The sequence below is a fragment of the Rhinoraja longicauda genome, chromosome 15, assembly GCF_053455715.1.
Source record: "Rhinoraja longicauda isolate Sanriku21f chromosome 15, sRhiLon1.1, whole genome shotgun sequence".
Lineage (NCBI taxonomy): Eukaryota > Metazoa > Chordata > Chondrichthyes > Rajiformes > Arhynchobatidae > Rhinoraja > Rhinoraja longicauda.
The window spans coordinates 44,703,522-44,728,645 of NC_135967.1; the positions used below are offsets into that span (position 1 = coordinate 44,703,522).

The following is a 25,124-nucleotide window of genomic DNA, read 5'->3' on the forward strand; positions in this document are numbered from 1 at the left end:
ATCATATGGAGCATAATTAGGTCATTCGACCCATCAAGTCGACTCTGCCGCTCAATCAGGGCTGATCTGTCTCTCCCTCCCAACCTCACTCTCCTGCCTTCTCCCCATAACCCCAGATCTGTGTCAGCGTGGACTTTCCATTCTGTACAACTATGACTCTAAATGTTATTAAATAAATATCTATCAGCTTGAAATGTAAGCTTCCCCTTTCCACAGATGCTAACTGACCAGCAGGGATTTTCCAGCATTTCCTGTTTATAATCATAAACACTTTTGGTTCGGGATACAACATCTCTCAGTTTGTGCAGCTTCGAAAGGAAGAGGGTGGTGGGTGTATGGAACAAGCTGCCAGAGGAGGTAATCGAGGCAGGGACTATCCAACATTAAGAAACAGTTAGACAGGTACACACAGATAGGACAGGTTTGGAGGGATATGGACCAAATGCATGAAGGTGGGATAAGTGTAGCTGGCTAGTGTGGGCAAGTTGGGCCTAAGGGCCTGTTTCCACACTGTATCACTCGATGACTATGATTCTATGAAAATAATGCAAAAATCCCCAAAGACGTTGCGTGTAAAGTTGGAAACGGTGGGGCTTTGCTGCTGCCATGGTTGTGCAAGACTGAGTGCACCATCTACTGGAGTTTTACCATAGTGCACGAATCATGAAATGACTGCCTTGCTTCTCTTCCCCCCTCCCCCCCCCCACCCCCCAAATCTCAAAGCCATTGTTACGGTTGCAACGTGAACAATCGTATTGCTGCACAAATGCACTCTTAAATGCAAATTGATTTTTAACTTCGGCACAGCTAAAACAAAACCCCGGCATATAGACAGCACTGCAGTGCGACACAGCATCATTCAGAACAAAACACACACCTCCAGATTCAGGGACAGTTTCTTCCCAGCTGTTATCAGGCAACTGAACCATCCTACCGCAACCAGAGAGCAGTGCTGAACTACTATCTACCTCATTGGTGACCCTCGGACTATCCTTGATCGGACTTTGCTGGCTTTACCTTGCACTAAACATTATTCCCTTTTCACTGTAAATGGCTCGATTGTAATCATGTTTTGTCTTTCAACTGGCTGGTTAGCTCGCAACAAAAGCTTTTCACTGTACACGTGACAATAAACTAAACTGTACTGAAGCTGATAATGGATGGATCATTTCTGAAGCTCAGTGATCACACAGACCAGCAGTGCACACATACCCTACATAGAATGGAAAGGAGTTCAGCTGGGACTCATGTCAGATGGTTAGTCTGATTTATTAGTTAACAGTATCAAGGCACAGTGGAGTAAAGGGCAAGGAAACGTGATCTGCAGTACATCTTCCAGAATTGCAAAACTAGATTTGAAGGCTCCGACTGGCTTTTCTCATTTTAATCCAAAATGAAATCAAATCTGTTCCAATTCAGTGCATGCTAGCCAAATTTATTGCTGGCGTATTTTGAAACCATACTTGCAGTGTGTATTGCAGATGCCAACATTTACAGCTGATATTTGTCCAAGCAGAATTTGACCATTGTATGCGGCTTATGTTAAATCCATGCAGCATTGTTTGAGAGCCCTAGAATCAGGAATTATCACAGACAAAGATACTTCAGGTTTTATGGAACACAATTTGCCGTAGTTATGGTGGCAGGGGGCTTTTGTTGAAATTCAGCAAAATAGAAATAGGAAATTTTGCGGATTAAATCATATGAATTTCTTGATTCTAGTACAGGGGTCAGTAGGTTATGGGAAGATGACAGGAGAATGGGGTTAGGAGGAGAGATAGATCAGCCATGATTGAACAGCAGAGTAGACTTGATCGGGCATATGGCCGAATTCTACTCCCATCACTTATGACCTTATAACCTAAATACCAAACTCAGAAGAGCCACTCCAATTTAGTTAACGAACCTGCAACCAACCCCGCTCCCAGTGTCCCACCCTTCTGCCCTTCAAACAGAATGCTGGAGTAACTCTGCAGGACAGGCAGCATCTGTGGGGAGAAGAAATGGTTGGCCTTTCAGGTCAAGATCCTTCTTCGACCCAAAACATCATCCATTCCTTCTCTCCAGAGATGCTGCCTGTCCCGCCAGGTTACTCCAGCATTTTGTGTCTACCTTCAGTGTAAACCAGCATCTGCAGTTCCTTCCTGCACACTCCTGCACCCCATCCTCTATCATCCCCTCCACCTCTATCCCTTCCTCTGGCTTCACAATTCAAACATCCCATCCTTATCTACCATCTCTGCCCTATGTCCAGCCATCTGGCAATTAAAACCCCTCAGATGATTCCACTTATCACTTGCCAGGCTTTCTCTTGTCCCCACCTCTTTCAGCTTTCTCCCCCACCAACCACATTGACTGAAGGGTCCCGACCTGGAATGTCACCTATCCTCATCCTCCACAGATGCTGCCTGACCCATTGAGTTACTCCAGCACTTTTGTCTTTTTTAGTAAACCAGCTTCTGCAGTTCCCTGCGTCTCCATTTCAGAGGGCATTGGAATGCTGGATCGGTGACGTTTCAGGTCGGGATCCTTTAAACAGTCAGAAGAGTTTCGACCCAAAATGTCACCCATCCCCAAGATGGACACAAAATGCTGGAGTAACTCAGCGGGACAGGCAGCATCTCTGGATAGAAGAAATGGGTGACGTTTCAGGTCGAGACCCTTCTTCAGACTGAGTCAGGGGAGAGGGAGTCAGAGGTAAGGAAGTGTAACGTGTGAAAACAAGACATCAAAAGAGACGAGTTCAAGGAAAATACAGAATGGGTCATTTTTAGCTGGGAGAAGGCGACAACAACAAACAGGAAACAATGTAATCAGAGGAACTGGTCGGAGAAGTGAGAAGGGGAGGGATGGAGAGTGGGAAAGCAAGGGTTACTTGAAGTTAGAGAAGTCAATATTTATACCACTGGGGTGTCAGCTGCCTAAGCACAATCCATGCTCTCCATAGATGCTGCCTGACCCACTGAGTTACTCTGGCACTTTGCCTTCATTTGAGTAAAGCAGCAACTACAATTCAGTATCTTTACTACGGGCTTTGTTCTACCACGGATGCACCATGTACTTTGGATAGCACTATTATTACCAGGTATACCTGGTACAAGTGGCCATTTATTGCAGGTTAGTTGAGTTGTTGCATTTAATGTGCTGTAAAGCCAACACAAGCCATTTCATTGTCCTGGTCCCAGTGCAGATGACAATTAAACACCCTCGACTCTCAACTTTAATCACAGGTGAACATACACTTGAACTGCTCAATGCATCCACTCCACTTGCACAGCTTAATTTGATGTTGATGCCCGTTTGCTAAATGGGAACAGGTGCAAGTGGGAAGAGTATAAACGGCAGCAAATGTACAAGGTATCGTTCTCCAAATCTGATCTTCCTTGCTTTCATCTTTGTGCTTACTCCCTTTGGAACAGTAAGAAATTGCCACCAACTTTGAGTTTCGTTCATATCACGTGTACTGAGGTACAGTGAAAAGCTTTTGTTGCGTGCTAACTATCAGCGAAAAGACTGCACACGATTACAATCGAGCCGTCCACAGTGTACTAGTATCTCTTTGGCCTATCATATCATATCATATATATACAGCCGGGAACAGGCCTTTTCGGCCCACCAAGTCCGTGCCGCCCAGTGATCCCCGTACATTAACACTATCCTACACCCACTAGGGACAATTTTTACATTTACCCAGCCAATTAACCTATATACCTGTACATCTTTGGAGTACAGATATTAGATACCTACATATCTAATGATTCTTTCTTAATTTTAACTATGAAGGTTGAAATAAACCTGGAAGGCAAGTAAATGGAATTAGAATGGACTATGGTTGTTGGTCTTTGACTCGTGGAGTGTAACACAGAACAGTACAGCACAAGGACAGGCCCTTTGTCTACAATGTGTGTGTCGAAGATGATATCAAGCCCAACTCTTATCTATCTACTGTACAACATATCCATATTATAGACACCAAATGCTGGAGTAACTCAGGCAGCATCTCTGGAGAGAAGGAATGGGTGATGTTTTGGGTCGAGACCCTTCAGACCCTATTCCTCCAATCCCAGCATAATCATTCAAGAAGTCTCTTAACTGCCACTACCAATACTCCCCGGCTTACGACACTCCAACTTACGATATTTCGACTTTGCGACAGTGCACACCGCAGCGAGCCGCAGCTCGCTTCCGGCCACGTGACCGCGTGTATTCAATGCATTTTGACTCACGCTATTTTCTGTTTCCGAAGGGTTTCTCGGAGCGTAACCCCATCGTAAGTTAAGGAGCGCCTGCATTGTATCTGCCTCCACCACCACCACCACCACCACCCCCCGCTGAGTTTTTCCAGGCACTCACCAATTCCATTTTATAAACCATGCCCCACACATCTTCAAACGGTGCCCTTTTACCTGAAATCCACAGCCTTTAATTTTTTGATATTTCTATCTTTGGAGAAAGGTTCTGACTGTCTACCCGTGTCATAATTTCACAAACTTCTCAGATCTCCCCCCCCCAATCTCCAGCGTTCCAGGGAAAACAAAGTCTGTCCAACCTCTTGAAATTATCCCAGAGTATTTCACGTAACCTTGCAGATAATTCTTTTATAATATTACAATTTAACCATAAAGCTATTGAATTTTAAAAAAGGACATTGTTTTGTTTTTTTAAACTGTTACTTCAAACTAGTGGCAATCACACAAAAAAAAACATAAAAGTAGTTATTTGGTCTAACTAGCATATAAAGCTATGCTTTAATGTAGAAGTGTATGATTGGCATTACTCAAATCTGTGATCAATTTCCCTCCTGGGATAAATAAAGTTCTATCATATCGTAAATACAAAGTTCATGAGCTCGCAAGTTACAAGAGCAAAATTAGGCCATTCGGCCCAGAGTCTGTTCAATCACGGCTGATCTATCTTTCCCTCTCAACCCCATTCTCCTTGCAACCTTTGACACCCGTACTACTCAAGAAACCATCAATCTCAACTTTAAAAATACCCATTGACTTGGCCTCCACAGCCTTCTATGGCAATAAATTCCAGATTCACCACCCTCAGGCTAAACAAATTCCTCCTCTACTTTCCAAAAGGTACGTCCTTTTATTCCGAGGCTGTGCCCTCTGGTCCTAGACTCTCCCACTGGTGGAAATGTCCTCTCCACATCCACTCAATCCAGACCCATTTGACAAGTTTCAATGAGGTTCCCCTCATCCTTCCAAACGACAGCTTGCCAGGGTGGCACAGCGGTAGAGTTGCTGCCTTACAGTGCCCGAGACCCGGGTTCGATCCCGACATTGGGTGCTGTGTGTACGGAGTTTGTATGTTCTCCCTGTGACCTGCGTGGGTAACCTCCTAGATCTTCGCTTTCCTCCCACACTCCAAAGACGTACAGGTTTGTAGGCTAATTGGCATGGTGTAAACGTAAAATTGTCCCTCGTGTGTGTATGGTGTAAATGTGTGGAGATCGCTTGTCGGCGCGGACTCGGTGGGCCGAAGGGCCTGTTTGCACGTTGCTGCATTTCTTTTAAAAACACTGCAGGCTCAGGGAGTCAAGTGTTTAGAATCTTTTGCACTGCACCGATGCTGGAACCGCAAAACTAAATGATGAAAGCAATAAGGACAAACAAAGCGTGCCGGGCTAACTGGCATTCCATACCTGGTCTGCCGGCAGTAGGGGACGGCACCAAAAGTGGCGGTGGCACAGTCGTGTAGGTGACCGCAGGCTGACTCGCTTCCCCAGAGCTCGAGGAGAAACACGCCGGGGCCGTGCTCAAACATGTGGACGCCGAGATCATTGCTGAATTCGCCAGCATCTGCAAGCAGCAAGTTACAAGTGTTCACACCATGAGTAAAGTAGGAAAATAACTGCAGACACTGGAACAAATCGAAGGTATTTATTCACAAAATGCTGGAGTAACTCAGCGGGTCAGGCAGCATCTAGGAGAGAAGGAATGGGTGACGTTTCGGGTCGAGATCCTTCTTCAGTCTGAAGACCCTTCTCGACCCGAAACGTCACCCATTCCTTCTCTCCTAGATGCTGCCTGACCCGCTGAGTTACTCCAGCATTTTGTGACACCATGAGTAAAATTCTGTTGAAATCTGAACGCGACCATCAGGCTATTAAACACTACAACCTCCAAACTACACAGACATGGGACAGTATCTTTGACATTGCACTGTCATAGTTTGTTTTAGTGAGAGAGTGAGTGAGTGTGTGTGTGTGTGTGTGTGTGTGTGTGTGTGTGTGTGTGTGTGTGTATATATATGTACACACACACACTTCTTAGGTCCCCTCGGTCATGGCTGACCATGGGTGAAACACATGTATGTATGTACACACACACATAGACATATACACACACAGTATGCTAAAACCATAGCAAAAAGGTTCAATGTGTATGTATAATAAACACTCGTGTGTTTATTATACATACTCTTAGGTTTTTTCCATGAGCAGTAGCTCTACTCAACAACTAAAAGTCCATAGCCTCCTTTTGCTCTGGTACTTTATTTCATTCCTCACGTGTTTAAACTATAGTGATTTATTCTTAATTGTTCACTGTATGTCGTGTTGTTACTTGCGAGCAAAGCACCAAGGCAAATTCCTTGTATGTGTACATACTTGGCTAATAAAATGTATTCAATGCAAATTCTATACAATTCAATGTACTCATCTTTATATACATATATAACACACGTGTGTGTATATACATACACGCAATTAGGGTTTTATAGAGTCCTGTTTACATATCTGTTCTGCTGTAGGAAAGAATGCCATTGCTTCATTTCGCGACACATGACAATAAAACATTGCTGAAGGCAGATCTTTCTAATGTCAACTTGCAGGAAAATGTCAATACTATAATCATTGCTCAAGATTTTAGTTAACAACTACTGAACAATACCTTCTGTGGGAACGGACAAGACTATTTCTTTAAAGAGCATTTAAGTCATTTTTAAACCGGTATGCATAATGCTTAGAACCCTCACATTAAAGGCATTCACACTGAAAAAGAACCCAGTGTTCCCCACTGAAGATGCAGGAAAGAACTGCTGATACTGGTTTAAATCGAAGGTGGACACAAAAAGCTGGAGTAACTCAGCGGATCAGGCAGCATCTATGGAGAGATGGAATGGGTGCAGATTCAGGTCGAGACCCTTCAGTCTGACCCTTCAGGCAGTGAAGAAAGCGAATGGTATGCTATCATTCATAGCGAGGGGATTTGAGTATAGGAGCAGGAAGGTTCTGCTGCAGTTGTACAGGGCATTGGTGAGACCACACCTGGAGTATTGCGTACAGTTTTGGTCTCCTAATCTGAGGAAAGACATTCTTGCCATAGAGGGAGTACAGAAAAGGTTCACCAGATTGATTCCTGGGATGGCAAGACTTTCATATGAAGAAAGACTGGATAGACTCGGCTTGTACTCGCTGGAATTTAGAAGCTTGAGGGAGGATCTTATAGAAACTTACAAAATCCTTAAGGGGTTGGACAGGCTAGATGCAGGAAGATTGTTCCCGATGTTGGGGAAGCCCAGAACAAGGGGTCACAGTTTAAGGATAAGGGGGAAGTCTTTTAGGACCGAGATGAGAAAGTTTTTTTTCACACAGAGTGGAGAATCTGTGGAATTCTCTGCCACAGAAGGTAGTTGAGGCCAGTTCATTGGCTATATTTAAAAGGGAGTTAGATGTGGCCCTTGTGGCTAAAGGGATCAGGGGGTATGGAGAGAAGGCAGGTACAGGATACCGAGTTGGATGATCAGCCATGATCATATTGGATGGCTGTGCAGGCTCGAAGGGCCGAATGGCCTACTCCCGCACCTATTTTCTATGTTTCTATGTCACCCATTTCTTCTCTCCAGAGATGCTGCCTGACCGGCTGAGTTACTCCAGCATCGTGTCCACCTTCTAACTGAAGGAACACGAGTCCCACCTCCCCCCCCACCCCAGTATTATTTTGGCTGTTGTGGAGTAGTTACTGTGGAGTTGCGTACTTGCTGTGAGTAGCTGCAGTGCATGCCAACCTGGCAGTCCTCAGGCGTCTCCAAGGCACAGCATCCCTCCTGAACAGTCTACAAAACAAACAACAAATCAAAGGATCATTTGTGGAAAGAGAGTCTTGACCCGAAACGTCACCCATTCCTTCTCTCCAGAGATGCCGCCTGCCCTTCTGAGTAACTCCATCATTTTGTGTCTATCTTCAGTTTAAACCGGCATCTACAGTTCCTTCTTACACACAAGATAATAAATGATAGGAACAGAATTAGACCATTTGGCCCATTGGGTCTACTCCGCCATTCAATCATGGCTGATCTATCTCTCCCTCCTTACCCCATTCTCCTGCCTTCTCCCCATAACCCCCGACACCAATACTAATCAAGAATCTATCTCTGCCTTAAATATATCCAATGACTTGGCCTCCACAGCCTCCTGTGGCAATGAATTCCACAGATTCGCCACCCTCTGACTAAAGAAATTCCTCCTCATCTCCTAAGGCAGTGGTGTCCAAACTTTTTTCAAAGAGGGCCAGATTTGATAATGTGAAAATACCCAAAGGGCCAATCCCCCCCCCCCCACCCCCCGAACCTTTAACTAATGCGCCCCCTCCCCCCCCAGACCTCGAGTCTGACATTCCTCAGTTCGGGCAGCGCTGACCGCCAGGAGGTGTAGTCGCCATCGCCTCCCCCGCTCCGGGCGGGGATGCGGCACTCGACCGACTGACAGGAGCGCCTGCCAATGAGCGTGCGGGCCGAGGAGAGCTCTGCTACTGCTCTCTCCCCCCCCCCCCCCCCCCCCCTCACGCCCTCAACCCCGCCGCCGGGAAGTGTAGTCGCCGTCGCCTCTCCCGCTCAGGGCGGGGGGGGGGGGGGGGGGGGGGGGGAGGGGGAGGTCGGGCAGCGCTGATCGCCGGGAGGTGTAGTTGCCCTCTCCTCTCCCCCTCCCCCTACCTTCATTCTGTTAGACAGTGCTGGCTGGCCATAAATAATACATTTTAAGACGGAAGCTGCGGGCCATATAAAATCTGACCTCGGGCCGCGATTGGCCCCCGGGCCGGACTTTGGACATGTCTGTCCTAAAGGAAAGTCCTTTAATTCTGGAGGCTTTGACCTCTAGTCCTAGACTCCCCCACTAGTGGAAACATCCTCTCCACATCCATTTTATCCAAACCTTTCACTATTCTGTAAGTTTCTTTGAAGTCCCCCTACAAATCATTTGTAGGAAGGAACTGCAGATGCTGGTTTACAATGAAGATAGAAACAAAATGCTGGAGTAACTCAGCGGGTCAGGCAGCATCTCTGGAGAAAATGAATAGGTGACATTTCTGGTCGGGACCCTTCAAACAAATCACATCCTCCCACTGCTGTCTTAGCCTAGAAAGGTTCCACCTCATTAAAGACGGGGGTGGGGAATATTGCATTAGGATATGGTCCTCTATAGTTTAGAGATACAGTTCCACCACTGATTTTCTGGCACTCTTGGTTCCAGAGCTTTGCTGGTTTATCCAGCAGGCCAAGGAAGTCGTCTATGGGGATAGATGTGCTGGCTCCAGCTGGGCTGGAGTTCCAGAGACCCGGCAGCAGGTTGCAATTTCAACCCACCGATCGGCCGTGGAAGTCCCAATGAGGTCGGGATTGGCTGCCTTGCCCAGCCTAGGTGCCACATTTTCAGGGAGACTTCCAGGGCGCGGGGGATTTCTCACGGAAACCGTAGCGACCTCTAGCGGAACCCTAGTGTTCATTACAAGTCTATACATCGTGGGTTTTTTTTCTTTCTATTTTTCCATCCGATTTCTCCGTTTATTTGGCAAAGTGAAAAACTCGGAAATCACGCAAAAAGCACGGGAAATTGATTTTTTTTAACTTGGAACTTCACACGCCTGCTACACTGAAGTGGTTTGGGTGCCTTAGTGGTCCCAGTTGGTCATTTGGTTTAATTAGACAAGGGTGGCGTTTCCTTTCAAACTTGGCGCCATGTTCAGAATATGGAAGACATTTAAATATACTCTTCAATAGAGTCACACTTACTAGATTAGCTGTCTCCTCAGCTGCACTGTACATTGTTGGATCAGAGTATCCAGAATCTGCAAAATAACACTCCAAAAATAAGGCACAGATTGGAACAGCATCTCATATTTCACTGGGGCAGCTTACAGCCCAGTGGTATGAACATTGATCTCTCCAACTTCAAGTAACCCCGGCATTCCCTCTCTCTCCATCCCTCCCCCACCCAAGTCGCAGTAGCTTCTAGTTTTCACCCAACAAACAGTCAAGTTGTAGACACAATGAATTGCAGAAGCAGGTTAACCAAACAAGACAATGTGCTGGAGTAACTCAGCAGGTCATGCAGCATCTCGGAGAAATAGATTAGGTGACGTTTCGGGTGGAGAACCTTCCTCAGACTTAAAGTTCTGAAAGGTCTTGACCCGAAAAGTCACCTACCCATGTTCTCCAGAGATGTTGCCTGACCCGCTGAGTTACTCCAGCACTCTGTGGAAACGTCACCTATCCATGTTCTCCAGAGATGCTGCCTGACCCGCTGAGTTACTCCAGCACTCTGTGTCTATCAGTGATAGGGATATACAGAGTGAGGGGGGGTTTTGACTGGCAGATGGTTTGACCAAAATATTAAGGATTGAGGAGTCATGAAATGTGAAGCCAGGTGAAGGAATAGAAGGGATGGGGAGAAGAGAAGGGCGAGCGTCAGTTACAGCACAGCCCAGTGGTATGAACACGAGGGGAGATCTACCTGAAACGGTGCTGTAGCTACCCAAGTGGAATGAGGTGCTGCTTTTCTATATTGCGTGTGGTCTCACATTGGCAAAGGAAGTGGTCCAGGACAGAGGGGTCAGAATGGAAAATATTCTTACAAGCTTGGGCAGCTTACAACCCAGTGGTACGAACATTGATTTCTCTAATTTCACACAATTCCTGCATCCCCCTCCCAGTTCAACTGTTGGCATCCTTGTATCCCCCTTGCTATCACACCTTCCCCAGCCAACAATGGGCCCTTGTTGGCTCCACCCATCCACGGGTCATCTGTTGGTGTCTCCCGATTTGTTCTAGCCTCTCTTTCTCCCTCTTTCCCCCCCCCCCACTTTCAGCCTGAAGGAAGGTTCCAATCCTCAAGACCACATTTGGAGTAATGTGTGCAGTTTTGGTCTCCTAATTTGAGGAAGGACATCCTTGCTATTGAGGCAGTGCAGCGTAGGTTCACCAGGTTAATCCCCGGGATGGCTGGACAGTCATACGAGGAAAGGCTAGGCTTGTACACACTGGAATTTAGGATGAGAGGGGATCTTATAGAAACGTATAAATTATAAAAGGACAGGACAGGCTAGATGCAGGAAAAATGTTCCCAATGTTGGGGGGGAGTCCAGAACCAGAGGCCACATCTAAGAATAAAGGGGAGGCCATTTAAAACTGAGGCGAGTTTTCACCCAGAGAGTTGTGAATTTGTGGAATTCTCTGCCACAGAAGGCAGTGGAGGCTAATTCACTGGATGAACTTAAAAGAGAGTTAGATAGAGCTCTAGGGGATAGTGGAATCAAAGGATATGGGGAGAAAGCAGGCACGGGTTACTGATTGTGGATGATCAACCATGATCACAATGATTGGCGGTGCTGTCTCGAAGGGCCAAATGGCCTCCTCCTGCACCTATTTTCTATGCTTCTATAACCCAAAACGTCACCTATTCCTTTTCCCCAGAGATGTTGCGCGACCCACTGAGTTACTCCAGCACTTTGTGCCCCGATCAGTGTGGGAATGGTTAGGTTGCATTTGTACTACCCCGACAATCATTTTGATTTGAAGAGCAAAGGGAAAAAAAACCAAAATCAACACTTGTAACTGGGGGATTTAAACTCAATTTTACGTTCAAAAATTGAATTTACGTTTTAGCAATATCCAGTGCATTTTTATTCAGTGTAATTATAGGAAGACATCCAGTAATGCACAACATGAATCAGGTTTCTCCGCGATGCAGAAAAACTAACAACCGTACAACTTCATAAATTTGTACAAAACTTAGATTAAAAAAGTGTTAAACCCTTAATTATCAAAACATTGTAGGTTGCCAACAAATGGCGCAAGTTTGTTGCGTACTAACCTGTTGCTGCGTACAGAAAGTCTTCATGATATTCACCTGGGAACAGAGTAACGAGTTAGCTAAAGTTTCAGGAGAAAATTCAATTGTGCAAAACTTGAAACAAAAACCACACTCCAGTAAGCAGCTGGCACAAGAGGAACTGCTGAACTTTTGATGAGCAAATCTATTGTTTAATCTCGTTGCTCAGTGCAGCTATCTGCAGTTGTGTTTGTCAAAATTAGATTGATTCAACAATTGTACAATTACTGTCTTTATTAAAAATGAATGTTTCTGACAGAAAGATGAAGGCAGGCAAATTGCTGAAGGCAACTAGAAAACAGAAACATAGAAAATGGGTGAAGGAGGAGGCCATTTGGCCATTCAAACCAGCACTGCGATTTATTGTAAGAAAATAACTGCAGATGCTGGTACAAATCGTAGGTATTTATTCATAAAATGCTGGAGTAACTCAGCAGGTCAGGCAGCATCTCAGGAGAGAAGGAATGGGTGACGTTTTGGGTCGAGACCCTCCTTCAGACTGCCATTCATTGTGATCATCCACAATCAGTAACCCGCGCCTGCCTTCTCCCCATATCCCTTGATTCCACTAGCCCTTAGAGCTCTATCTAACTAATCCAATTCTCACCTGTAAACTTGGTGTATCTGCTGTTATATGCTTACTACAGCCTGCACACAAGGGGAACACAGGGCATCAAAGGTTATGGGGAGAAGGCAGGAGAATGGGGTGGAGGGGAATAAATAGATCAGCCAGGATTGAATGGCGGAGCGCACTCAATGGGCCGAATGGCCCAATTATGCTCCTGCGTCATTTAAAAGGCAAGAATGTACATGGTTTGGTGGTGCAAACAAAAAATGCAATTAATTACAGTCGAGGTACGAGACACAAAAACAGCATTTCAAGGCGACTCCAGAAAAGATTAACAGCCTAAAAGCATAAAATATAAAACGCCAGATTTAAAACTGAAACCCACATATAAACAAAGATCACCCAAATAGATTCAATGTTCAGCCAATGGAGGGGAAGACCAGCAGCTACTGCTTTGGCAGAAGGAAAAAACATTAAGGCCAAGATAAAATATTGTGGAAAATGAGGAACTTAAAGACTCCAATGAGTCAAATCGAATGAAATTGAACACAAAGTGCTGGAGTAACTCAGTGGGTCAGGCAGCATCTCTGGAGAACATGGATAGGTTAAGTTTTGGGACCCTTAAATAGAGACCCTTCTTCAGAAGGATTGGGGGAGGGGGGGAAAGGACACTGGGAAAAAAGAGAGGCAGGACAGGTATTGGTGGATACAGGTAAGGGAGGGGGGGGGGGGTCATGCTCAATTTGGAAGCCTTGGGTGATTCACAGGGGCAGCAGACACTGCAGAGATTGTGGATTGCACACATGCAGCTGGAAGTTGAAGCAGAGAAAATTTGAAGAGGCACCGCCAGCACCGCCATTCAATGTGATCATGGCTGATCATTCTCAATCAGTACCCCGTTCCTGCCTTCTCCCCATACCCCCTGACTCCACTATCCTTAAGAGCTCTATCCAGCTCTCTCTTGAATGCATTCAGAGAATTGGCCTCCACTGCCTTCTGAGGCAGAGAATTCCACAGATTCACAACTCTCTGACTGAAAAGGTTTTTCCTCATCTCAGTTCTAAATGGCCTACCCCTTATTCTTAAATTACACAAGTATTCTTAATTACACAAGTAGCAAATAAAATAGTCCACCACCGATTTTCCAGCAACTAACTGTTGGTCTGGCACCTCCTTTAATCAGGACAAAAATACAAGAGTGCACTTGAAATCTCCCCCCCCCCCCCCGGGAAGTCCCCCTTAAAATATGGCGCCCGGGCCATATTTCCAGTATTGGAAATCCAGGTACTGGTGGAGTTCCGGTACAGTTGGACTCCACTCAAAGGCAGTGACTATCGTTGGTCTGGCAACAGGAATAATCCAGCAAGGCTCTGGAACAAAGGGTGCCGGGTTAAATTAAAAAATGGTCATACTAGAGTAGCTGCTTTACAGCGAATGCAGCGCCGGAGACTCAGGTTCGATCCTGACTACGGGTGCTGTACTGTAAGGAGTTTGTACGTTCTCCCCGTGACCTGCGTGGGTTTTCGCCGAGATCTTCGGTTTCCTCCCACACTCCAAAGACGTACAGGTATGTAGGTTAATTGACTGGGTATATGTAAAAATTGTCCCTAGTGTGTGTAGGATAGTGTTAGTGTGCGGGGATCACTGGGCGGTGCGGACTTGGTGGGCCGAAAAGGCCTGTTTCCACGCTGTATCTGAAATATGAAAAAATAAATTAAAAAAAATATTATTGCCAAGGGGAAATTCTCAACAGGCTGATTGGGAAAATGACGAATTTCTTTGAATTGTCCTCACATTTGAATGATTTAGCCAACAAATTCCTAGACTCTTCCAAGCATCACCAGAGAGTTGCCTGGCAGGCTTAACCATGTGGTATATCGGGTCACCTGGGTGCTGGATCAGTAACAAGGTCATAAGCGATAGGAGCAGAATTAGGCCATTCAGCCCATCAAGTCTACTCCACCATTCGATCATGGCTGATCTATCTCTCCCTTCTGAACCCCATTCTCCTGCCATCTCCCCATAACCTCTGACATCCACACCAATCCTTGCTTTGAGCCCAGACTCAAGTACAAGACTCATCTACCCTTCATATCCAGCTTCCTTCATGATGTACACAATCACAATAGCAGAGGGTGGTACAGCGGTAGAGTTGCTGCCTTACAGCTCCACTGACCCGGGTTCCATCCTGACTACAGGTGCTGTCCGTACGGAGTTTGTACGTTCTCCCTGTGATCACGTGGGCTTTCTCCAGGTGCTCCGGTTTCCTCCCACACTCCAAAGACGTACAGATTTGTAGGTTAATTGGCTTTGGTAAAAATCGTTAAATGGGCCTTAGTGTGTGTAGGATAGTGCTAGTGGACAGGGCGGCTACTGGTCAATGCGGGCAAGGTGGGTCAAAAGTCGTGCTTCCTCACAGTATCTCCAAAGTCGAAGAAAGATCAAGTTATAAAAAAAATCCTAGTTTGCTTGCTGCAAATTCTGTTGAGAACAAGTTGTTTAACTTTATAGGGAGATGTACAATGGAGCATAAACAATATGAAGGAACCCACTTAACACCACACTTTGTAAATAAATCTGGATTAATTGAAAGATACAGCATGGAAACAGGCCACTCTGCCCACCGAGTCCATGCCGCACACCGATCATCCTTTCCACGTTATCCCATTTTTTGCATCCCCTTCACACCACACTATGCGAAATTAACCTACAAACTCAACTGTCTTCGGGACGTGGGAGGAAATCAGGGTACCTGGAGGAACCTTGTGCAGTCACAGGGAGAACGTGCAAACTCCACACAGACAGCACCCGAGGGCAGGATCGATCCCGGGTCTCCGGCTGCGAGGCCAACAGCTCTACCAGCTGTGCCACCTGCTATTGGGAACTTGATATGACAAGTCATGACGTTCCAACTCACCTCCATCACTCGGCTCATCAGGGTCTTCAGAGGAAGAGTTGATCAGCTTTCCTCTTCTCGTTACCCAGTAGCCAGCCGGGACCGTCTCAACTGGAGAGGAAGCCGCCTGGCTCTAAAGTAAACAGAGGCATTAATTTAGTGTAGGAAGGAACTGCAGACACTGGTTTACACCAAAGATAGACACGAAATGCTGTCGTTTATATCAAGAGGACTGGAGTACAAAAACAGGGATGTAATGCTGGCGCTGGTTATACCGCAGAATAAAAGGGCGCTCTTTTAGAAAGGAGGCGAGGTGGAACTTCTTTAGTCCTTTAATCTGTGGAACTCATTAATAGGTGCAGGAGTAGGCCATTTGGTCTCTCGAGTCAGCAACGCCATTCAATACGATCATAGAAACATAGAAAATAGGTGCAGGAGTAGGCCATTCGGCCCTTCGAGCCTGCACCGCCATTCAATATGATCATGGCTGATCATCCAGCTCAGTAGTCTGTACCTGCCTTTTCTCCATACCCCCTGATCTCTTTAGCAAAAAGGGCCACATCTAACTCCCTCTTAAATATAGCCAATGAACTGGCCTCAACTACCTTCTGTGGCAGAGAATTCCAGACTCACCACTTTCTGTGTGAAGAAATGTTTTCTCATCTCGGTCCTAAAAGACTTCCCCCTTATCCTTAAGCTGTGACCCCTGGTTCTGGACTCCCCCAACATCGGGAACAATCTTCCCGCATCTAGCCTCTCCAACCCCTTAAGAATTTTATATGTTTCTATAAGATCCCCCCTCAGTCTTCTAAATTCCAGCGAGTACAAGCCCAGTCTATCCAGTCTTTCCTCATATGTAAGTCCCGCCATCCCAGGGATTAATCTGGTGAACCTTCTCTGTACTCCCTCTAAGGCAAGAACGTCTTTCCTCAGGTTAGGAGACCTAAACTGCACACAATACTCCAGGTGCGGTCTCACCAAGGCCCTGTAGAACTGCAGCAGAACCTCCCTGCTCCTAAACTCAAATCCTCTTGATGATGATGAATGAATGATCATCCAAATTCACTACTCCATTCTGGCATTTCCCCCATATCCCTTGATTCTGTTAGCCCCAAGATCTAAATCTTACTCTCTTGAAAACATAGAGAATTGGCCTCCACTGGATTAATTGGGTCGGCCCGCCGCGGACCTTTCACCGTCCGGCGCAGCGCTTCAATGTCGGGAGCCCCGACCGCCCCGATGTGGCAACTCCAACAGCCTGACCGCGGGTGAAGGCGGCAGGGGAAGAGAGAGACATTCTGGCCTTCCATCACAGTGAGGAGGTGACTGGAGGGGACTCACTGTGATGGATGTTTCTTTTGTTTGGTGTTGGTTTATGATTGTACGGGGTTATACCATTTATATTGATTATTCTTATTGGTCTTATTGTTGAACTGCGGGTAATTTTTCATTTCACTGCACATTTATGTGTATGTGACAAATAAATGACTATTTACTTGATATTGGCTGCTCTCTGTGGCAGAGAATTCCACAGATTCACAACTCTCTGGGTGAAAACATTTTTTCTCATCTCAATCCTAAATGGCCTTCCCCTTATTCTTAAACTGTGGCCCCTGGTTCTGGACTCCAACATTGGAAAAAAAAAATCTTGCATCTAGCCTGTCCAATCCTTTAAGAATTTTAATTGTTCCATAAGATCCCCTCTCATCCTTCTAAATTCCAGTGAATACAAGCTCAGTCGACCCATTCTTTCATCATATGTCAGTCCCATCATTCCCAGAATTAACCTGGTGAACCTACGCTGCACTCCCTCAATAGCAATAAGGTCCTTCCTCAAATTAGGAGACCAAAACTGCACACAATACTCCAGGTGTGGTCTCACCGGGGCCCTGTACAACTGCAGTAGGACCTCTTTGCTCCCAAACTCAAATCCCCTCGCATTGAAGGTCAACATGCCATTAGATTTCTTCACTGCCTGCTGTACCTGCATGTTTACTTTCAGTGACTGATGTACAAGGACACCCAGGTCTCGATGCACCTCCCCTTTTCCTAATCGGACACCATTCAGATAATAATCTGCCTTGTTCTTGACACGAAAGTGGATAACCTCACATTGATCCACATTATACTGCATCTGCCATGCATCTGCCCACTCACCCAACCTATCCAAGTCACCCTGCGACCTCATAGCATCCTCATCACAGCTCACACTGCCACCCAGCTTTGTCACCCGCAAACTTGGAGATGTTGCATTGAATTCCTTCGTCTAAATGGTTAATATATATTGTAAATAACTGGGGTCCCAGCACCGAGCCTTGTGGCACGCCACTAGTCACTGACTCAGAGGGTCAGACAGCATCTCTGGCAAAAAGGAACAGGTGACGTTATGGGTCGAGACCCTTCTACACAATGCTTTAGGGAGTCGTACTTAAAATGTAAATGGAAGCCAAACAGTACATTTTATCCCGACAAGGCCAGATTACACACAAGGGCCATGCAGTCATTCACTCACATGTGCAGCAGGATAAGGTGCCTCATTTCCTTCCTCAATTTCGTAGAAAGCGACAGGTTGTTCCATTGCTCTAGGCTCCTCATTCTCCGGTACGTAGCTGTACTGGCACTCCTTGTTAATGTACTGAAAGGGTCGGCGACTCCTGCTGTAAGAGCTAGTTGAAAATTAATTTAAGTTAATTCAAAACGCCCTTTTGTTCTCAACCACTCCAAAGGGAACATAGTTCCATTCCCATTATTCATTCTGCCCAGATCCTTCATTATGATATCGTTTGTTTTGGAAACAGGCCCTTCGTCCCACACCGACCAGTAAACCCCGCTCATTAACACAATCCTACACTAGGGACAACTTTTTTACATTTATATCAAGCCAATTAACCCACAAACCTGTACGTCTTTGGAGTGCGGGAGGAAACCGAAGATCTCTAAGAAAATCCATGCAGGTCACGGGGTAGACTGATGGGACAGAAGGCTGATAAATCCCCAGGGCACTCAAGAAGGTGGCTCTAGAAATCGTGGACGCATGTGATCATTTTCCAATGTTCTATAGATTTAGGATCAGTTCCTGCTAATGTTATCCCACTTCAAGAAAGGAGCGAGAGAGAAAACAGAGAATTATAGACCAGTTAACTTGATATCAGTGGTGGGGAAGATGCTGGAGTCAATTATTAATGAAGTAATAACGACGCATTTGGATAGCAGTAAAAGGAATGGTCCAAGTCAGCATGGATTTATGAAGGGGAAATCATGCTTGACTAATCTTCTGGAATTTTGAGGATGTGACAAGTAAAGTGGATGAAGGAGAGCCGGTGGATGTGGTGGATCTGGACGTTCAGAAAGCCTTTGATAAGGTCCCACATAGGAGATTAGTGGGCAAAATTAGAGCACATGGTATGGGGGTAGGGTATTGACATGGATAGAAAATTGGTTGTTAAACAAGAAAAGAGTAGGAATAAACAGGTCCCTGTCAGAATGGCAGGCAGTGGCGAGTGGAGTGCCGCAAGGCTCGGTGTTGGGGCCGCAACTATTTACAATATATATTAAGGATTTGGATGATGGAATTAAAAGTAACACTAGCAACTCTGCAGATGACACAAGGCTGGGTGGCAGCGTGGACTGCAAAGAGGATGCTGGGAGGCTGCAGGGTGACTTGGACAGGTTGAACGAGTGGGCAGATGCATGACGGATGCAGTTTAATGTGGATAAATGTGAGGTTATCCACTTCAGCACCAAAAATGAGGCAGATTATTATCTCAATGGTGTCAGATTAGGAAAAAGGGAAGTGCAACGTGACCTGGGTGCCCTTGTACACCAGTCACTGAAAGTAAACCTGCAGGTACAGCAGGCAGTGAAGAAAGCTAATGGCATGTTGGCCCTCATAAGAGGATTTGAGGATAGGAGTAAAGAGGTCCTTCTGCAGTTGTACAGGGCCTTGGTGAGACCACATCTGGAGTATTGTGTGCAGTTTTGGTCTCCTAATTTGAGGAAGGACGTCCTTGCTATTGAGGAAATGCAGCATAGGTTCACGAGGTTAATCCCCGGGATGGCGGGACTGTCATATGAGGAAAGATTGGAAAGATTGGGCTTGTATTCACTGGAATTTAGAAGGATGAGAGGAGCTCTTATAGAAACGTTAAAAAATTACAAAAGGACTGGACAAGCCAGATGCAGGAAAAATGTTCCCAATGCTGGGGGAGTCCAGAACCAGGGGGCACAGTCCAAGAATAAAGGGGAGGCCATTTAAGACTGAGTTGAGAAAAAAACTTCTTCACCCAGAGAGTTGTGAATTTGTGGAATTCTCTGACACAGAGGGCAGTGGAGGCCAATTCAATGGATGAATTTAAAAGAGAGTTAGATAGAGCTCTAGGGGCTAGTGGAATCAAGGGGTATGGGGAGAGGGCAGGTGCGGGTTACTGATTGTGGATGATCAGCCTTGATCACAATGATTGGCGGTGCTGGCTCAAAGGGCCAAATGGTGCCCTCCTCCTGCACTTATTTTCTATATAATGGTGGCAATTAATTTAAAGTAGCTCGAACACCATTACCGTGATCGGTAGGTGAAGTGATCGTAATGCTGACAGCATCTCGACCCATGGCCAGAAAAGCCATAGGCATAATCCGGGTCAAAGGCATGTTGACTCGTATATCGATTCACAGGATTCCTGGGGAAACAGATTAGTTTAGTTTTGAGACACAGCACGGAAACAGGCCCTTTGACCCACCGAGTCCGCACCGACCCGCGATCACCCCGTACACTAGCACTATCCTACACACTAGGGACCATGTAAAATCCTTACCGAAGCCAATTAACCTACAAACCTGTAAGTCTTTGGAGTGTGGGGGGAAACCAAAGCACCCGGGGAAAACCCACGCAGGTCACGGGGAGAAGGTACAAACTCCGTACAGACAGCACCCGTAGTCAGGATTGAACCCGGGCCTCTGGCACTGTGAGGCAGCAACTCTACCACTGCGCCACCGTGCCGCCCATGGTGGATACAACAATTTAAAGTTTTCAAACCTCGAGTATATTCTTAAGATCGCTTAAGGCTGGATTTTGATAAACAAGCTTGATATTACAGAAATGAAACCATCTTCTCTCTCCAATGTTAACATTCATCCCCCCAAAGCAATTACAAATATATTTAATTAAGGGTGTATACAAGAGTCTGTCAAAACAACAGGACAATGTCTGTACTGCAGCAATAGAATGATGCCTGGACTTTTAGAAACGTAGAAAATAGGTGCAGGAGTAGGCCATTTGGCCCTTCGAGCCTGCACCGCCATTCAATATGATCATGGCTGATCATCCGAAATCAGTACCCTGTTCCTGCTTTCCCCTCATATCCCTTGATTCCGTTAGCCCCAAGAGCTATATCTAGCTCCCACTTGAACATACAGTGAATTGGCCTCCGCTGCCTTCTGTGGCAGATAATTTCACAGATTCAAAACTCTGGGTGAAAATGTTTTTCCTCATCAGTCCCAAATGAACTACCTCTATTCTTACACTGTGACCCTTGGTTCTGGACTCCAACATCGAGGAACATTTTTCCTGTATCTAGCCTGTCCAATCCATTAAGAAACGTTTATGTTTCTATAAGATCCCCTCTCATTCTTCTAAATTCCAGTGAATACAAACTTCTGCAGTTCCGTATCTCTCTAATACCTACTTAGTTTTACAACCTCAAATGATATTTTCCCCAAAAGCTTAAAAAAGTCCCAATGAAAAAGATACTTGGTATGGGCCAAATATTTACACCTATTCTGCATTAGTCTATGCAACCTCCCGGTTGTCAAAGATTTAAATTCCCATTCCCAAATTTCTGTTCTGGGTCTCCACCACCGTCAGAGAAAAGCCATGTGCGAATTGGAGAAACAGCACCTCATATTTCACTTGGGCAGCTTACAGCCCAGTGGTAGGAATATCGATTCCTCCAATTTCACGTAACTCCGGCATTCCTGCCCCCACCTCCCCCCTCCCATCGTCTGACTAGCGTTAGGATATCTTCTCCAGCCAACAATAGACTGTTGTGGGCTCCACCCTTCCGGAGGCCAGCCCAGCTTTGTTCTGGCCTTCCCCATCTTTCAGTCAAAACGTCACCCATTCCTTCTCTCCAGAGATGCTGCCTGACCCACCGAGTTACTCCAGCACTGTGCGTCTATCTTCCAAAGATACCTATAGTTTGCCGACCTGGATGGAGCGTAGCTGTTCCTTCCATTTCCGAGAGGAGGCGGAGGGGCCCTGTACTGGTCATAAGGAGCAAAGTGGCCGTTTTGAGGTGTTGGATTGGGCGAGGATCGGCTAGTCGGAAGGTTGCTTTGCAGTCGAGGAGGTAGAACTGGCTGGCCTCTGCCACAGGCAAACGCCATAAAAACTTGCTTCCCACGCATCTTCTTCAGAAACCGCCTGCGTGATTTTGGATCAAGATCTACAAGGACAAAGGTCTGGAGTCAAGAACTAAACTGTCCCAAACACAGCAAATAATTCTACCACCAACATACAACTCAAAGAAGAGATCAGTTTAGAGATACAGCACAGAAACAGGTTCTTCGGCTCACCGAGTCTACGCCAACCAGCGATCCCCGTACACTAACACTATCCTACACGCACTCGGGACAATTTACAATTTTACCAAGCCAATTAACCTACAAATCTGGGTGGTTATTTTTGGAGTGTGGGAGGAAACCAGAGCAACAAAGAAAAATCCACGCAGGTCACGGGGAGAACGTACAAACTCCGTACAGACAGCGCCTGTAGTCAGGATTGAACCCGGGTCTCTGGCGCTGTGAGGCAGCAACTCTACTGCTACATCACCCACCAGTTAATGTATCATAATGTTCTAAAATGATCCAGGGTAGGAAAAAACAACAGGAGACATGGGTTTAAGGCGAGAGGGGAACGATTTAATACAAACAGAAGATAACTTTAGAAACATAGAAAAATAGGTGCAGGAGTAGGCCATTCGGCACCGAGCCAGCACCGCCATTCAATATGATCATGGCTGATCCTCTAAAATCAGTACCGTGTTCTGGATTTTCCCCCATATCCCTTGATTCCGTTAGCCCCAAGAGCTAAATCTAACTCTATCTTGAAAACATTCAGTGAATTGGCCTCCATTGCCTTCTGTGGAGGAGAATTTCACAGATTCACAACTCTCTGGGTGAAAGGTTTTTCTTCATCTCAGTCCCAAATGGCCTTATTCTTAAACTGTGTCAATCCTGGTTCTGGACTCCCCCAACATCAGGAATATTTTTCCTGCAGTCAGGATGCCCAGTTCACCTTGTTAAGGAGAGGGTGGTGGGTGTATGGAATGAGCTGCCAGAGGTAATACAAAAGCCTTTAAAAGACACTTGGACAGGTACGTAGGAAAGGTTTAGAGGGACATGGGCCAAACACTGGCAGGTGGGACTACTGTAGGTGGAGTATGTTGGTCAGCATGTATGAGTAGACCTAAAGGGCCCTTTTCCATGCTGTTTTAGAGTATGATTAGCCGATTAGTGATTTTATTACACAGGAACAAAAGCAGCAAGGGACTAGACATGGAATAATAACATTTAAATTGAGGAACGATACCAATTTGTACCAGAGTCTACAATACAAAACCGATTACACAATGATTGGAGAAATGAAATTAATATTAGAATGGAAACAAGCTCTCTGGGGATTAACATTTGGAATTGTGGGAAAAGAGAATTAGCGTAAATCAAACTTCACTTTGGAATTTAGAGACACAGCGCAGAAACCAGCCCTTCGGCCCACTGCGTCCACGCCGACCAGCGTCCACGCCGACCAGCGTCCACGCCGACCAGCGTCCACGCCGACCAGCGTCCACGCCGACCAGCGTCCACGCCGACCAGCGTCCACGCCGACCAGCGTCCACGCCGACCAGCGTCCACGCCGACCAGCGTCCACGCCGACCAGCGTCCACGCCGACCAGCGTCCACGCCGACCAGCGATCACCCCGACCAGCGTCCACGCCGACCAGCGATCACCCCGTATACTAGCACCATCCTACATGCCAGGGACAATTTTTACCCATGCCAATTAACCTACAACCGGCAAGTCTTTGGAGCGTGGGGGGAAACCGAGGCACCCAGCGAAAACTCACGGTAACAGGGAGACCGTACAAATGCCATACAGACAGCACCCGAAGTCAGGATCGAACCTGGGTCTCTGGCGCTGTGACGCAGGGCCAGACACCCTGGAGCTACTTTACTGCTATGACCGCTCTACCGCTGCGCTGAAAGTTCCTATTCAATAGAAGTGGAATTCGATAGAAGTGGAATTCTCTGCCTCAGAAGGCAGTGGAGGCCAATTCTCTGAATGCATTCAAGAGAGAGCTAGATAGAGCTCTTAAGGATAGCGGAGTCAGGGGGTATGGGGAGAAGGCAGGAACGGGGTACTGATTGAGAATGATCAGCCATGATCACATTGAATGGCGGTGCTGGCTCAAAGGGCCGAATGGCCTACTCCTGCACCTATTGTCTATTGTTTATAAGATACGTGATCTAGATAAAATAAAAATCAGGTTTGTCTTTCATGAACCCGGTACAGACTTCACATAGAAGGTTCCTGCTGTTGACAGTTTGAAGGACAGTCACAATGCTCACAACTAATTACTGACCCAACTCAGAGATGTAGCCACTGGGTATCTTCGGATAGCTGCCACCTTTTCTGTTTGAAACGATATTCCAGCCAGGAACTGGTGCTACTTGAGTCACGGGCTTCAGGTTTGTCAAAGGAACAGTGTGCCTGGGGGTAATTAAAATCAGTGCTCAGAAGAACATCAAGGTGGATTTCAACGCAATTGTCTAATAACCTCCGTGGGATCTTTTCATCTGTGTTACGCCATTTCTGAATTACTCATCTTGTACTATTTCATTAACAAATTTGGAAAAATAGTTTAGTTTATTGTCACATGTTCTGAGGTACAGTGAAAAGCTTTTTGTTGTGTTTCATACCTCTAGTTTCCCCTCTCCTTTCTTCAGACTCAGTCTGAAGGAGGGTCTCTACCCAAAACGTCACCTCTTCCAGCACCTTGTGACTATATACTCTCATTGTGTTGGCTGCTAATCAGCATGGATAGTCCACACCATCAGACCGAGGAACAGTTCTTTCCCCTCATTTCAAACTATATTCTACTTTTTCTGGTTTAGACAAATGTATCCAAACCCATAACTTCTCATTCCTTAAATAAAAGCTTCAATCATAATACCTAACCAGGGTTGAGAGGGAGAGAGAGATCAGCCAGGATTGAATGGCAGAGTAGGCTTGATGGGCCGAGTGGGAACTACCTATGTGAACAAAATTCAAAGTATAAATAACTGGATATTCAAAAACCTGGAAACAGTTATGAAGCTAAAATTACCCAATCCATTCAATGCAAAACTACCATAGGAGGACCATGGTAATGATTGCAGCAGGCATAGCGATTCCTCGTTGTACCTGCACAGAGTGGTCCAGGAATGCTGATGCCCTGTACAAGGGATAGAGCCGGCTGTACTTTGAGAAGGCTCCACTCCTTCAACATCTG

General features: G+C 46.0%; 1 protein-coding gene across 1 annotated transcript in view; it reads right to left on the reverse strand.

Moving 5' to 3' along the window:
- The window catches only part of alg13 (ALG13 UDP-N-acetylglucosaminyltransferase subunit), a 61,832-nt gene that overhangs the window by 5,654 nt on the left and 31,054 nt on the right, over positions 1-25,124 (reverse strand). Inside the window, 9 exon segments of the mRNA XM_078411857.1 lie at positions 5,654-5,810; positions 7,990-8,067; positions 10,021-10,076; positions 12,101-12,136; positions 15,604-15,715; positions 18,095-18,248; positions 20,139-20,255; positions 21,767-22,035; positions 24,205-24,343. Coding sequence (XP_078267983.1) covers positions 5,654-5,810; positions 7,990-8,067; positions 10,021-10,076; positions 12,101-12,136; positions 15,604-15,715; positions 18,095-18,248; positions 20,139-20,255; positions 21,767-22,035; positions 24,205-24,343 — 1,118 coding nt within the window.